The sequence below is a fragment of the Diceros bicornis genome, chromosome 22 (genome assembly GCF_020826845.1).
Source record: "Diceros bicornis minor isolate mBicDic1 chromosome 22, mDicBic1.mat.cur, whole genome shotgun sequence".
Classification (NCBI taxonomy): domain Eukaryota; kingdom Metazoa; phylum Chordata; class Mammalia; order Perissodactyla; family Rhinocerotidae; genus Diceros; species Diceros bicornis.
This window is the reverse complement of record NC_080761.1, coordinates 43,871,813-43,888,951: the sequence shown is the minus strand read 5'-3', so window position 1 is coordinate 43,888,951 and position 17,139 is coordinate 43,871,813. Positions and strand designations below refer to the sequence as shown.

Here is a 17,139-nt window from a genome sequence, read left to right as displayed (position 1 = left end):
TATTTGCATTTAATTCTCAACCCCACCTCACACACAGAAGCACTGAAGCTCAAACATAAGCAACATCCACAGAAAGCCAATGGCAGCTCAGACCTAAGTGAAGGCCACCTCTTACAGTATGACTTTGAGATCAAGCAAACGATGGATGGAAAGTCCTCCCATGAGCCACCCATTCACCATAGGTTTTATGGCACTGATCTTGCACACATTTTGTGTATCTTCCATGAACTCAATGTCAATGCTTGTTATATGATACACAAGAAAACCCAACGAAAAAAATGAACTGAAGCATAACATTTCTTTGGATAGTGTTGAGCTTTGGAGCACCACAAATTACAGTAATATCTAAGACTTGTTCACACCCCTAGAACTAATTTTCGGACTGTCAATAGTGATATCATCCCCAATGAGAACAGGCAATTTAGAAACATCATCAATTTCTTTGTGTTTTTGCATTAAATTTCAAATCTCAAATTTCCCAAAGAACTTTCAGAGGTTCCAATTCAAGTCTATTCTTTTCAAATAAAAGGAAAACATCTTTGTCCTTAATTCAAAACTGCATAAATATAGATTATTGTCACATGAAGAATTTGCTTTCAGCTCTGATCCTGAACCTTGCTTTACTCCTTTTTTTTTGCCTAGGAAGTTAAGTTGTCTCAACTCTCTAGCTTCCTACTCTTTAAATGGTAGGTGCTATAGTCTGAATGTTCGTGTCCCCCCCAAATTCATGTCTTGAAATTCTAATGCCTAATGTGATGCTAATAGGAGGTTGGGCCTTTGGCTGGTGTTTAGGTCATGACAGCCCAGCCCTCATGAATGGAATTACTGCCCTTAGAAAAAAGGCTCCAGAGAGATCCCTGCTCCTTCCAGCTTGTGAAGGCGCAAGGAACAGTCTGCAAGCCAGAACTGGGCCCTCACACGAACACGCTGGAGCCGTGATCTTGGACTTCCAGCCTCCACTAGTGTGATCAGTAAGTTTCTGTTTTTTTAAGCTACCCAGTCTGTGGTGTTTTGTTACAGCAGCCCAAACTGGACTAAGAAAGTAGGTATGAGACCATCTTCGGCAAATCAGCTCTTTAGTAACTGGACTTTGTCTTATTCACTGTGTTATCCTCAGCACCAGGCCCAGTGTAATCATTCAAGAAATAATTTTTACCAGAGCAGTTTCTTATATTTCCTCTTCCTACTGGAAGGTGTTCATGAATGTCCAAGCTATTTTGCCTAATCACGGCCACAGTGACTAGGATTATAGTAGACATGGCTAATATTTCCACTCTACTGTTACTGGTGTCAATAATGCCTACCGAGTCCATTGCTAAAACCACTAGGATTCTATTTCCTTTAAGTTGCGTGTGGCTCTGGGAATGCAATCTGCAAGAGCAGCACGATTTTCAGCCTCTGCCTAGCGCTGTATTAAACTCACAAGTATGACCTCATCTCTAATTTGCCCTCTGCTTTGTCATAATAGAAAACAACTAGCCTGGAGTCATACATAGAGCCACACATCTAAACTCACACACTCCCTGAGTCACACAGCTCACAGCAACCAGACAATTTACCACATTACTTTTGAGGTGGGCAGTCGTCTATGTCCCCCAAATTATCAATCCTGCAGCTATCCTGCCCTTGTCCAGTATGGACAAAATCCCCAGAATGCATGTGAACTGTAAATAGTTGTGACATAATTTTCCATCCCTCGGAAACCTAGACTTCAAATGATCTGATAATCTTTAGATGACACTGGTAAAAAGTCAGCCTGTCTATATGAGGATAGAGATTATCAAATGGATCGATTTTTTTTTACATAGCCAAGTAAATTTTATTATTCATTATTTTTCATGATTCAATTAAACTGTTTATATCACTGAACAAGTAAATGACCTAAGTTCTAAAATGAGCATAGGGATTTGCATAGTAGACAATCTTTCTTCTCCCTCTGGTGTCTGTGCCCCGGAAGGAGACAGAAATGCCAGCTCCCCCAAGACACCCATACATCTTGATTGTCCCATGAAGAGTACTATAAAGGGACTGCTACTTAACAGTGTCACACAAGTGCCTGGGACTTCTCACCCTTAGGCTTGGGGGGCACATAAACATTTTAAAATCCTGTGGGGTCTGGGGGGAGAGGGGGAGGCAGAGCGTCCTGCAGATAATAGGGATGAGCTTAGGCAAACACAAGAGCTGAAATATTCCTCTGGTTACCCTGACAGCCAGTCAAATTCTAACTTTAGGGCCAGAGAGTGTGGGGCACAGTAGAAGCAGCAGGCACCTGTAGTTCTAGTTCCAGAGCCTCCTGCTTGTCTCTTCCATTTTACTGTGGCTCAGGCCGCATTTATTCTCCTATAAGGTTCCAGTCCCCTTATCATCTCTTACCTTGTATTTTCCACGTGGCTTCCTTGGATTTTAAATGCCTTGAAGGCAGGGGCCAGAAACTATCCTAGTTTACTGGCACATTTTACAAAGAACATCTGATAGATACTCTGCAATTTTTAACATGGGTGGTTATATGTCAAGTTGAAATTAAAATGGGCCATGTTGACTTTTGTTTCATAATTTATTTTCCAAGGTAAAGGTTTAAATAAATAAATAAATAACTTAATTCATAAGTTAGTAAAAAATTTTCGAGTCTTTAACTGTCCTTTCAAACGCAGTGCATTAGCTGTCAGTCACTGAAAGCGCCTCTGCTGGTGGAAGAACGCCTGAAATCACCGTCAGCACTGTCCGTTCTCAGAGGCACAGGCCGGGAGACCTTCAGTTTTGGAGGTAATCTAGGAGTCCGGTAAGGAAGGAAAAGTTCCTGAGGATTTCCGCTTGGACTGTTGTCCAGGCACAGCGGCTGTACTTCTTGGCCTTCAGGTGCTGCACGATCCGTACGTAATATTTCCTCACTTGCGGAACGGGCGTGTTTTCCCAGGTGAAGTTTTCCTTCTCCGTTATTTCAGCCACGTTTGTCTCCAGACGGTCCATCTGCAGGTGGACTTCCACATGGAGCCTCTCGACGACGGTCTCATTCCAGCCAGTGCTAGCGAAATTTCTTCTGAAAATACCTAAGGTCTGCCGGAGCATCTCATAGATGACCAACACGGCGTCCTCCTTCTGCAACTGCTGTGGTTGCTCAATCTCCTCGGGGACCTCGAAGTTCATTCTGTCCTCGCGGCAATAGGTCCCATTCAACTGCCGCAGGAGATTCTGACATGCGGAATTGCTGCTGCTTAGTTGGGACCGAAGCAAGTTGTAGTTCCTGGAAAGAGCCACGGTGCATAAACACAGCAGGAGAGCCATCTGGAGGATACACCTGTTGGTCATGATGAAAACAGGAACAGCGTTGCCTTCTACCACCTCGATGCTGGAGTAGAGGCTGCAAGAGCTTGAGGACGAGTGTCCTTCCTCCATGAGTGTGGGCTATTTATACCGGATGGTCCTCCACTCTTTCTAGTTCAGAGGAATTTCCCACTTTCAATTCTCCCTTTCTGTTTTCCTATGTCATTGAAATCATTAGTAGTCTTTAAAACTCTCTTTTTCTTTAAGCTCCTAACTATTTTATTTTATATAAGCTAGGGAAAAAGATATACAAACTCCGAGGATATCTAATGTTTTGTCAGGTTTCAGTGAATTGTTCAATACCAAAGGAAAAAAATAAGCCAAATCATTTAAGACTCTACTATTACAAGGTTCTTTCATTTGGCAAAGTATTTTTTATTTTTCTGTTTTAGTATGAGATTTTTTGGGGATGGGGGGGTCTTTGTATGAGAATTTTCTTTTTCGTAAGAATTAGATTTAATTCCTGATTATGCTATCACAAAACAGTAAATATATACAACTTATGATGTTGAAAAAGACAAGTACTTTTTTGTATCTAAAATAGAATAATGTTCAACTAAATTAATCTGAAATTTTTTGCATTGCCTTACCATATCAAGCAAGAATCACATAGCTTTATCAGTCTTATTTGTTGCTTTATCTGGCAATCTCAACTATCTAGAAGATAACTGAAAACTAGAGATTAAGCGATATCTGTAAGCAGACAAAATGAGTGTTACACAGGCCATGCACAAAAGCTCGTGGACGCCTTTATGGCAATCTCAACTATCTAGAAGATAACTGAAAACTAGAGATTAAGCGATATCTGTAAGCAGACAAAATGAGTGTTACACAGGCCATGCACAAAAGCTCGTGGACGCCTTTATAGGAGGCCTTGTGACCATTATTGAGGGCCAATGTATTCTTATTTTGTACATATTTCTAACAAATCTAAATATCTCATTTTCCATTCCCATGCAAATAGATACCACATATTACAAGGAGGTCTGGAAGGAAAATGGGAAAAAAAGAGATCAAGCAATCAGGGGATGTTACTGTTAAGACAAATGGTTCTATTTCAATAGTTCTGAGGCCATTTTTTTTTTAGAGTGTAGTTACCGATTTTCATAAGAGAGGAATCAGTAAGAAGTAAAATTATGATTTTTACATCCTGTTTATATAGGCGAGGAGACGAGTCATACATTTTTAAAGATTTCAATACAAAAATAAGTTATAATAATTATGTTTCAAATAGTTACTTTTAGTTTTCAGAAAACGCGTTATCTTTCAACGTGAATTTACTGAATCCCCACTGTGTGCAAAGAACTATAGCATGAGCTGCTAAAGATTGTAATCCCCACTCTCATGGATCCTACAGTTGCGTTGGAGAGAAGAGCATTAATCAAAGAAAAACACAAAAGTAAAATGCAACGGTGACAAGTGGTACAGAGGAGAGGTTCATGGTTCCGTGGGTTCCATATGTAGCATAGGGAACACAATGTAGCAGGAGAGGTCAGAGAAGACTGCCCTTAGGTAGTGACACTGGAGCTGGAATCAGAAGGAAGGTGAGATGGGACTGCATGTGCAAAAACCCTGTGGTGGGAGGATGCGTGATAAGGGCAGAGGACACGACCGAAGGCCATTGCGACCTTGAAGTCAGAGAGTGGTCAGAGAGTGGTCTGAGATGGGGCCATAGGGCAAGTGGGAGCTAGATAGCTCAGGGATTCTGAGGCCATGTTAAGAAGGTTTGCTTTATCCTAAGAGCCGTAGATGTCATGAAAGGCTTTTAGACTGGAGTGGAATAACTTGAATAGATTTTGGAAAACAAATACTCTCTCTACAGTAAGCAATAAGTAATGGAGGGAGGGCAGATGTCCCCAGGCAGCACAGTTAGGGGACTTACCAATATGTTAGACCAGGAGGATAGTGGTGGAGAAAAATAAACTTATTTATGTGAAGTCTCTCATTTCCTGACAACACCAGATTCAAATGCTTGAGGAAATTCTGCATCATTTTACAGATAGCTGCAACAGTTCTCTTGGTTCTATGGGTTACGATAATTTCAATATATACTTCATGTTGAGGGACATTACTTCTATTGTACCAAATTGAAGCAGAGGCTGGGAGTATCTGGCTAAATGTGGATTTATGGACCTGGAGCAACCCTGAGCTCCAGGTTTCCTCTCGTCAATAGATTTCCTGTCTTCTCGTCTTTACAATATGCTCAACCTATCTCCCAAATGTCCCTCCATTCCTCGTCCTTCTTCTTCACTGGCTGTATGTAATCAGCTCTCCCCAGACGGGCCTATCTATTGGTGACATCTGAGGTGTTCCTAACAAACTACTCATGCTTGAACTGCGCTGATACAATGCCCCCTAAATGGGGTGGAGAGGAAGCAATTTATCTTTCCTTCTAGACTGGGGGAGTGGGCAAGAGAGCAGCATCGTTAACTGAAATGAGAGAAGGGTACTGCGAATTGAAAAGACACAGCAAACAATCCACGAATACGGGGACGAGATTCTGGGAAGGTGGCAGTGGTAGCAGTGTAGTTTTGAATTTCCCTGAGTCCCTACACCAAAACAGACACTGCAACTAGAAGAAACAAAAACCCCATCTAACGTAAAAACTGGGTGACAGAACCACAAAATGCAAACAGATGGGGACAAACCACCAATTGCCACAAGACCTGCCTGGTAGTATCGTCCGTGTGGGAGAAAGCAGAGGAAAGCAACGGACCTGAGAACCCCAGAACAGCCGAGAGGTAGTTACTGGACAGCCATCCAGGCTAGTTGGAGAACAGCAGCTGAACCTGGAAGGGATTTTGCCCAGAGCAATAGCTGGTGAGTGTGAGGGGCCTCAGTATGTTCTGAAAGGCACTGAAATAGTCTAGGATATGAGCAATTTTCAAACCAACCAGGAACAGCTCCCTTTTGGGAAAGGGCCCTACACTGGGGAGGAACTGCTAGAAGGAGACTCAAATTTGAGCAGGATAGAAACAACAGAGACAAGTAAAGAAGGCCAGACCAGTGTGGGGTGGACAACTCAGAATGCAAGCTACCACAGTTTTGAACAATTCACCAAAGCAACAGAATAGGGAGCTCCGTGAAGTTAGAATAACCACTGACCACTTCTAGAAGTCGGGAAAATAAGCTCCTATAAAATCAAACATCAGCATAGTATTAGAGTTAAGTCTCATACAAAGTTATTATTAGAAAAAGGCAAGTAAGGAGCAGAATAATATCTCTACAGATAATGAAAATATACCAGGAATGCATTCAACACAATACAGACTAAAATTTTAACATAGTGTTACAAAGGAAATTAAAAATATTAAGAAATGATATAAACAACATAAATCAGAATTAGACAAATTCAGAAATGAAGTAATATATGTAAGAAATAATAATAAAAGTAAAACCTCCACATTTGGGGGAATAAGTTATAGTCAGCAGAAATGAGAAGTTTTGGGGAAATCTGGCAGTGGAGAAAAGCTTCAATCTGGGAAAAAATATTAGTAACAGGAATCCAACAGTACAAAAAACTAGTATATATTGACCAAGACAGGTTATTTTCAGGAAACTGAGGATGGTTAAACATTATATCGCCCACATCACATTATGTGGAGCAGATTATTTGATAAAATGACCCAAATCGTGAAGCAAATTTGCGTATTTTAAAAATAATATTGGAGTAAGGAAGACCTTTCTCAACAAGATATAAAACCCTAGAACTATAACAGAAAACATTGATAAATCTGACTATGAACAAGTTATACGTTTCTGTGTGGCCAAAACACAAAGTCAAAGAGGAAGAGCTGTATCAACACCAGTCACCACACACAAGAAAGGAATTATTTCTTTCGTGTAGAAACAGCCCCTAAAATTAATAGAAAACTTTAAAATAGCCAGACACCAGGAAAAGAAATTTAAGGGCCAATGAAGGTATAAAAATATGCTCAATGTTACTAAGAAATGTAACTCAAACTAACAACAAGGTAACCACTTTTCACTAAAAGATTTGCAAAGGGCGTGGAGAAATGGTATTCTAATATACACTCAATGGAAGTATAAATTTATGCAAACTTTTTAGAGAGTGGGGAAGACTGTTTCTTCAAAAATGGCCAGAACAATATCCCCCATCCCTTGTGATAATCTGTAGTGCGGCTCTGACTCTCTACCCATCAAGAGCTGGGGTCTGCGTCCCTCCTCTGGAATCGGGACAGAATTCTGCGGTAGAAGCAATGTTGTGTAATATCTGAGGCTGGGTTGAGAAAGATAATGCAGTGTCTACCCTGTTAGCTGGAAATCTTGCCCTTAAAGCTGTCTTCACACGTAGTGGTCCAATTGCCCTGCACCTGTCATGCTGTGGGAGAGCCCAAACTAGCTCACAGGGAAAGACCACGCAGAAATTGGCAATATGTCTCAAAATTTAACATTTCAAACAATGGAATTGTCCCTTTAATTTTCAATAGCACTGCTAGGAATTTACTTATGGATGTTCCTGCTGAAGTATGTGTATATGTATGTATATGTGTGTGTATACATATCATAAATTTATGTTATATGAACATTTATGAGTGTTCATTGTAGTACTGTCATAGTAAAAAAGACAGATTAAATATCCATCAGTAGGGAATCAGTTAAGTAATAGTATGGTATAGACAAAATGAAATACTATATAGCCATTAAAAAGGAAGATCAGCTGATATGGACCTATATCCCAGACATATTTAATGAAAAGAGCAATACACATAACAATGGACATGGCATTATCATTTGTTTCATTAGTTAATAGAAAAATATACACATGTATGTTGATACATGCATATAATTATTTTCTCTGGGCACATTCGCTCGTCTATTATTAGTAGTTAACCTAGGAAAGAATGCTGACAGGAGTGAGGACGCAGCAAGGAGGAAAACTCTTTCCCTTTTCACTTTGTACCTTTAGAGCTGTTTGTGCCTGAGTTTTTTCCCCCTGATAAAAAGATATCTAGGAGATAGGATTATTAGGCATTTTCATAATTTAGTGCACTTTATTTGTTTGAAAGAATTTAATGTGTTACTAAATTTTTAACCTTTCTTTTGTTTTATTCACATTTATGATTTTTTGTATAATGAATATATATTATTAGAAAATAAAATAAAAAATGAATATATATTATTAGAAAATAAAATAAAAAGGACATAAAATTGTACATACCAGGCAGCTATGTAAAAGTATGTAGAGAAAAAAATAATAACAGGATATACACCAACATTTTAATAGTGATTATGTTTAACTTGCAAAACTAAGGGTGTTTTTTTTCTTTTGTCTTTGTGTGGTTTTCCAATTTTCCAGCAGTGAATGTATTCTTTCTATAGATTAATCTAAACTAAAAAAAGAACGAACAAGGCCCAGCCTTTCTGGTTATTCTGCTTCTTCCGTGGGTTTCATTCCCTCTGGCCTCTCGACCTTTGCACGCCAGCTCTGAACAGACCCTCAGCCATCTCATGGGTTCTGCACAAGGAGTTTTGGAAAAAGCAAAGGCATCTCTCAGCTGTTCCACTTTCAGATGCCCAGTAAAGTCAGTCATTGAGTAATTCCTCGGGGTGTTTCTCTTTGAAAAGCATCCTTGGATTAGCCTGAATGTTCCACGGCTCACAGCACAAAGGCCAATGCAAGGAGTCGCAGAGGTCAGTCAGACTAGAGATGGACTCAGGGGATGGAGGTCGTCCCAGGAGTCTGGTCACGGAGTCCTGGCCCTCCGGGGTGACTTTCACACTCGTGTAGAGCTGACCTCCCCAGGTGTGACAGAGGGACTCCTCACCCTCCCCACATCCAGTGATCTCTTATCCTCCATGCTGAGAGAGTTCATAATCTAATAGAATAAAAATAATAGCAGTGGCAGTAGTAACAGTAGTGTTAGTTACCATATATTGAGTGCTTACTATGTGCCAATCTCTGAATAATCCTCACAGTACACATTTAAGATGGGTTATCATCATCTTCATCTTATAGAGGACGAGACTGAGGTTCAGAGAGGCTAAGTAATGTGCCCAAGATACACACAGCTAATAAAATGGGTGGATGACATTCAAACCTTTGCTTTTTCCTGTATATCACAGTTAGAACATGAAGTAGACCAAGCCAGTGGTGCCTTCAGATAGGTACGTGGTGCCAACCATGGTGGCGATGGTGACTCTCAAGGGAAAAAGAAGTTACAGGTGATCGGAGGATAAAGAGGCACTCAACGCACTTAGTGCAGGCAGTGTGCCTAAAGACGTGGTGTGAGCTCCACAGGCAGAGGGGACTGTGGTGAAGCTGACATGGTGAGGGGCATTCTAGATCAGCACTGCCCAATACAAATATAATGCAAGCCACATAAGCAATTTAAAATTTTCTAGTAGCCACATTAAAAGAGTAAAAAGAAACAAGTGAAGTTAATTTTAATAGTATATTTTAAGATAACAGATCCAAATATTATCATTTCAACATGTAATCAATATAAAAGTATTGACATAATTCTTCTTTTTCATACCGTCTTCAAAATGTGATGCGTATTTCTACATTCGTACTGCAGTTCTTTGGACTAGTCAAGTGCTCAACGGGCCGCATGTGGTTAACGGCTACCATAATGGCCAGCACAGCTCCAGACGGAGAGACCAGCAAGAACAGAGCCAGGAGCATGGACACGTTTGCCAGGAGCAGATAGAAGGAATTTCAAATTGTGGACAGGCTGAGTGTTAAGAGTGAAGGGGACTGAGAGTGGAAAAATCAGCTGGAGGTGTCCTGTGGAGGCTCTTGAAGGCCACGGGGTAGCGTTTGCACTTAATTCAGGGGGTCCGTGGGCAGAGCGCGGCCTGCAGTTCTGCCCTGGGCAGAACAGGCGGGGATGTTGGAGGGGAAGTGGAGCGGGCAGAGGGGAGAGACGTCCTGCCCAGATGCTCCCCTGGCTGCAGAGGTGAAAATAGAGGCCCTGGCTAGGAAATCGGAAGAAAGGGGATGGATGCAGAGTAATAAAAAGGGGATTCTTCTTTCTGGTTTCTTCCCTTTGTCCTCTTCCCAGTTCTTGCTCTTGTCTTCATGAGGTGCTTCCTAACACGTCTCTTACAGTCACCTCAAGAAGTTTCTCCTCTACCCCTTCTCCTGAGGGTCTGCTGATAATCACTGCAGAAGCCCACGTATGAATGGGTTAAAAATCTCTTCCTTTGTAAGACATCGTCCCTTATTTTGTTTCATTTCCCCTAATTTATTAGAGTTTTATCACAAAACCAGAAAAATGCTCATAACCCTGTCTCTCCCAGGGAAGTCTGTTTCTTCCCCGGCCTGATGTGTACCTGCGCATTGCAAGGATTAATGCCCGGGGCCCTTTCGTGGCACCTTTTCCTTTGTTATTTGAAGCTCTTCCCTCTGTGGAGATTGTTTTTGCTCGCGTCCTCTGCGACCAACTTTCTGTGGTGCAGAGAGCTACTTCCGGTTCCTGTACCGGAAGTTAATTAACTTCCGGTTAATGAGGTTTTTCGGAGGCGGAGGGACATTCAGAAAGTAAAACTAGGATGACGTTTGTAGCCAATTGAAATCACCGTTTGAACTTGGAGCTGCTTTGCCATAAACCTCCCAGAGTAGAAGAGGTTCCTCCTCTTCTTGTTCAGTACAGTTCTCTCTGCAAGACAATTATGTATCTAGAATCAAAATTACAGTTGTTCTCTCCTCCTCATCTCTTCAACTATTTCTTCAAGGAGAAGGGCCCTACAAAAATGATAAATTAGACAAGATGAAGATTATCGAGATGTTCATGAGCAGTGGCAAAACAGAAATTAAGCCAAAAAAAGTCTGTCAGAGAGAGCTTGGAAGGGGCAGCAAAGTCTATATGAAGAGAATATTTTGATACTCTCTTAATTTGATAAAAGGAAGAATTCCCTATTCCTCCTTTTGAAAAAATGTTTATATAATAAACATAGAAATCCATGCACAAATCTTAAGTATACAGCTTAACAAATTATTATAAAATAAAAACTTATGCCTGCTTTTGTAACCACAAACAAAGTGAAGATGTAAACACTACCAACAGAACAAACCTGCCAATCATTATTCCCTCCGTCCCCCATCACTACTCTCCTCCCCTAGCATCACGACTGCCTTTTAACATCCTATATTCTGCCTGTTTTTGAACTTTGTATAAATGCCTTCTTTCCCTCAATAATATGTCCTTGAGATTCATCTATGTTGTACGCAGCTTGCAAGAATGTGTCATATCCATTTAGAAATGCCACACTGTTTTATCTTTTTCACTACTGATGAACATTTGGGATTTTTTTCCTCCTGATTTTTTGTCATAATCATTAATTCTGCTATGAAAACCCATGTGTGTATCTTCTGGTGCACATTTGTACATATTCCTGTTGGGAATATGCCTAGGAGGAAGTAACTGGGTCATAGAATATGTGTATGTCCAGATTTAGTAGATAACATGAAACATATTTCCGAAATGTTTGTACCAATTTCCACTCTCACTGTCAGTGTATGGCATTTACCATTGCATGACACTCTTGTCAACACTTGGTATTGCGGTCTTTTTTTTTTTTTTTGATGTTTTAATAGTTTATAGCATGAAATTTGGGGTTGTACATTTTTGTTTGTCCATCACCATATATATGTCTCCCTTCATCCCTTGTGCCCACCCCCTACCCCCATTGCCCCTGCTAAACCACAATACAGTTTTCTCTGTCCATGTGTTGGTTTATATTCCACATATGAGTGAGATCATACAGTATTTGTCTTTCTCTTTCTGGCTTACTTCAGTTAACATAATACCCTCCAGGCCCATCCATGTTGTTGCAAATGGGACTATTTTGTCTTTTTTATGGCTGAGTAGTATTCCATTGTATATATATATATATATATACCACGTCTTCTTAATCCAATCATCAGTCAAGGGACACTTAGGTTGCTTCCACTTCTTGGTTACAGTGAATAATGCTGCAATGAACATAGGGGTGCATAAGCCTCTTTGGATTGTTGATTTCAGTTTCCTTGGATAGATTCCCTGTAGTGTGATAGCTGGATCATAGGGCATCTCTATTTTTAATTCTTTGAGGAATCTCCATACTGTTGTCCATAGAGGCTGCACCAGTTTGCATTCCCACCAGCTGTGTATGAGGGTTCCTGTTTTTCCATATCCTCTCCAATGTTTGTTGTTTTTTGTCTTGGTGATCATAGCCATTCTAACAGGCTTGAGGTGCTATCTTAGTGTTGTTTTGATTTGCATTTCCCTGATGATTAGTGATGTTGAACATCTTTTCATGTGCCTATTGGCCATCTGTATATCTTCTTTGGAGAAGTGTCTGTTCATTTCCTCTGCCCATTTTTTGATCGGGTTGTTTGTTTGTTTGTTGTTCAGTTGTGTGAGTTCTTTATATATTACGGAGATCGGCCTCTTGTCAGATATATGTTTTGCAAATATTCTCTCCCAGCTGGTGGGTTGTCTGTTCATCTTGATTCTGGTTTCATTTGTCTTGTAGAAGCTCTTTAATCTGATAAAGTTCCACTTGCTTATTTTTTCTTTAGTTTCCCTAGTCTGGGTAGACATGTCATCTGAAAAGATTCCTTTATGACCAGTGTCAAATAGTGTGTTGCCTATATTTTCTTCTATGAGTTTTATAGTTTCAGGTCTCACCTTCAGGTCTTTGATCCATTTTGAGTTAATTTTTGTGAATAGTGATAGCAGATGGTCCACTTTCATTCTTTTGCATGTGGCTGTCCAGTTTTCCCAGCACCATTTATTGAAGAGACTTTCCTTTCGCCATTGTACGTTCTTAGCTCCTTTGTCAAAAATTAGCCATCCGTATATGTGTGGTTTTATTTCTGGGCTTTCAATTTTGTTCCATTGATCTGTGTGTCTGTTTTTGTACCAGTACCATGCTGTTTTGATTACTATTGCTTTATAGTATGTTTTGAAGTCAGGGATTGTGATGTCTCCAGCTTTGTTCTTTTTTCTTAGGATTGCTTTAGCTATTTGGGGTCTTTTGTTGCCCCGCATGAATTTTAGTATTCTTTTTACTATTTCTGTAAAGAACATCATTGGGATTCTGATTGGGATTGCATTGAATCTGTAGACTGCTTTAGGTAATATAAACGTTTTAACTATGCTTATTCTTCCAATCCATGTGCATGGGATGTCTTTCCATTTCTTTATGTCATCATCGATTTCTTTCAATAATGTCTTCTGGTTTTCATTGTGTAGGTCTTTCACCTCCCTGGTAAGATTTCTTCCTGATATTTTATTCTTTTTGATGCAGTTGTAAATGGTATTATCTTTCTGAGCTCTCTTTCTGTTAGTTCGTTATTAGCATACAGGAATGCAACTGATTTTTGTAGATTGATTTTGTACCCTGCGACTTTGCTGTAGTTGTTGATTATTTCTAATAGTTTTCCAACAGATTCTTTAGGGTTTTCTATATATGAAATCATGTCATCTGCAAATAGTGAGAGTTTCACTTCTGCATTGCCTATTTGGATTCCTTTTATTCCTTTTTCTTGCCTAATTGCTCTGGCCAAAACCTCCAGTACTATGTTGAATAGGAGTGGTGAGAGTGGGCAGCCCTGCCTCATTCCTGTTCTCAGAGGAATGGCTTTCAGTCTTTCCCCGTTGAGTATGATGTTGGCTGTGGCTTTGTCATAAAAAGCCTTTATTATGTTGAAGTACTTTCCGTCTATACCCATTTTGTTGAGAGTTTTTATCATAAATAGATGTTGTACCTTGTCAAATACCTTCTCTGTGTCTATTGACATGACCGTGCGGTTTTTATTCTTTGTTTTGCTGATGTAGTGTATCACGTTGATTGATTTGTGGATGTTGAACCATCCCTGCATCCCTGGTATAAATCCCACTTGATCATGGTGTATGATCCTTTTCATGTATTGCTGTATTTGGTTTGCCAATATTTTGTTGAAGATTTTTGCATCAACGTTCATCAGCAATATTGGCCTGTAATTTTCCTTCTTTGTATTGTCTTTGTCTGGCTTTGGTATCAGGGTGATGTTGGCCTCATAGAATGATTTAGGAAGTGTTCCATCTTCCTCTACTTTTTGGAATAGTTTGAGAAGGATGGGTGTTAAATCTTCTTTGAATGTTTGGTAAAATTCACTGGAGAAGCCATCTGGTCCTGGATTTTATTTTTTGGGAGGTTTTTGATTACTATTTCAATCTCTTTACTTGTGATTGGTCTATTCAGATTCTCCATTTCTTCTTGGTTCAGTTTTGGGAGGTTGTATGAGTCTAAGAATTTATCCATTTCTTCTAGATTTTCCAATTTGTTGGCATAAAATTTCTCATAGTATTCTCTTATAATCCTTTGTATTTCTGTGGTATCTGTTGTAATTTCTTTTCTTTCATTTCTAATTTTATTTACTTGAGCATTTTCTCTTTTTTTCTTGGTAAGTCTGGCTAAAGGTTTGTCAATTTTGTTTATCTTCTCAAAGAACGAAATCTTTGTTTCATTAATCCTTTCTACTGTTTTTGTGGTCTCAATTTCATTTATTTCTGCTCTGATTTTTATTATTTCTCTCCTGCTGACTCTGGGCTTTGTTTGTTCTTCTTTTTCTAGTTCTGTTAGGTGTAATTTAAGGTTGCTTATTTGGGCTTTTTTTTTGTTTGTTAAGGTGGGCTTGTATCGCTATGAGTTTCCCTCTCAGGACCACTTTTGTTGCATCCCATATGGTTTGGTATGGCATATTTTCATTTTCGTTTGTTTCCAGATAGTTTTTGATTTCTCCCTTAATTTTGTCAATGATCCATTGGTTGTTTAGTAGCATGTTGTTTAATATCCACATTTTTGTCGCTTTCCTAGGTTTTTTTTTCGTGGTTGATTTCAGTTTCATAGCATTATGGTCTGAAAAGATGCTTGTTATGAGTTCAATCTTCTTAAATTTATTGAGGCTTGCTTTGTTTCCCAACATATGGTCTATCCTTCAGAACGTTCCATGTGTGTTTGAGAAGAATGTGTAGTCAGCTGTTTTTGGATGGAGTGCTCTGTACATGTCTACTAGGTCCATCTTGTCCAGTTTTTCATTTAAGTCTGCTATTTCTTTATTGACTTTTTGTCTGGATGATCTATCCATTGATATAAGTGGGGTATTAAGATCCCCTACTATTATTGTGTTGTTGTTAATGTCTCCTTTTAGGTTTGTTAATAGTTGCTTTATGTACATTGGTGCTCCTATGTTGGGTGCATATATATTTATAAGTGATATGTCTTCTTGGTGGAGTGTCCCTTTTATCATTATATATTTCCCTTCTTTGTCTCTCTTAACCTGTTTTATCTTGAAGTCTACTTTGTCTGATATGAGTGTGGCAACACCTGCTTTCTTTTGTTTGCCATTAGGTTGGAGTATTGTCTTCCACCCTGTCACTCTGAGCCTGTGCTTGTCTTTAGAGCTGAGATTTGTTTCCTGGAGGCAGCATATTGTTGGGTCTTGCTTTTTAATCCATCCTGCCACTCTGTATCTTTTGATTGGAGAGTTCAATCCATTTACATTTAGGGTAATTATTGATATATGAGGGCTTAATGTTGCTGTTTTGTCACTTATTAATCAATTCTTTTGCATTTCCTTTGTTTCTTGTCCCATTTGTTTTGGACTGCAATTCAGTTTGGTTGTTCTGTCTTATAACTCTTCTAGTTTTCTCTTTGTTTATCATATGTGATTTTGTTTTGGTTATTTGTTTGGTGGTTACCTTGAGGTTTGTATAAAAAATCTTGTGTATGAGATAGTCCATTATCTGATGGCCTCTTATTTCCTTATACTAAGTCAATTCAATCTCTTTCCTCTTCCCCTTCTAAGTCGTTCTTGTTATACCTTATTCTATCTTGTGTTGTGAGTGTGTGTTTACAATGATGAGTTTATATTTATTTTTGATGAATTCTTTCCTTTGATCTTTGATTTTGGTATTTAAGTGGTTGTTGAAATATTCTGGTAAAGACCTACTATTTTTCTGATTTTGTCTACCTATTTTTCTCCTTGCTCCAAGCTTTGTATTCCCTTTCTTTTCTTTTATTCAGGCCTGAGGGCCTTCTTGAGTATTTCTTGTAGTGGGTGTCTCGTGGTCATGAACTCCCTTAGCTTTTGTTTATCTGGGAAAGTTACTATTTCTCCATCACATTTGAAGAATATTTTTGCTGGATAGAATATTCTTGGCTGAACGTTTTTGTCTTTCAGTATTTTGAATATATCATTCCAGTCTCTCCTAGCCTGTAAAGTTTCTGTTGAGAATTCTGCTGAGAGCCTGATGGGAGTTCCTTTGTACATTATTTTTAGTTCTTGTCTAGCTGCCCTTAATATTTTTTCTTTGTCATTGACTTTGGCCAGCCTTACCACTAGATGTCGTGGAGTGGGCCTTTGCCTGTTGACTTATTTAGGTGATCTGTTGGCTTCACTTACTGGTATTTCCTGCTCCTTCCCCAGATTTGGGAAGTTCTCAGCTATTATTTCCTTGAATAGACTCTCTGTTCTCTTTCCCTCTCTTCTCCCTCAGGATTACCTATAATTCTTATGTTACATTTCCTAATAGAGTCAGATATTTCTCGGAGACTTTCTTCATTTCTTTTTAGTCTTAGTTCTCTATCCTCTTCCATCTGGAGCATATCTGTATTCCTATCCTCTATAATGCTAATTCTTTCCTACATATTGTCAGCTCTGTTCTTTAAAGATTCCAGATTCTCATTCATCTCCTCCATTGTGTTATTCATCTCCATCATTACTGATTGGTTTTTCTTTATGATTTCAAGCTCTTTTGTGAAGAAACTCCTAATCTCATTGAATTGTTTGTCTGTGTTGTCTCATATTTCGTTGAGTTTTTT

At 39.3% G+C, this 17,139-nt stretch overlaps 1 protein-coding gene across 1 annotated transcript; it reads right to left on the bottom strand.

The window, feature by feature from the left end:
• Nucleotides 1–2,751: 2,751 nt before the first annotated feature.
• Nucleotides 2,752–3,306, bottom strand: LOC131419814 (interferon beta-like). Its single transcript, XM_058565343.1, has one exon. It carries the CDS (start codon nucleotides 3,304–3,306, stop codon nucleotides 2,752–2,754), a length of 555 nt encoding a protein of 184 aa, XP_058421326.1.
• Between the last annotated feature and the right edge of the window lie 13,833 nt (nucleotides 3,307–17,139).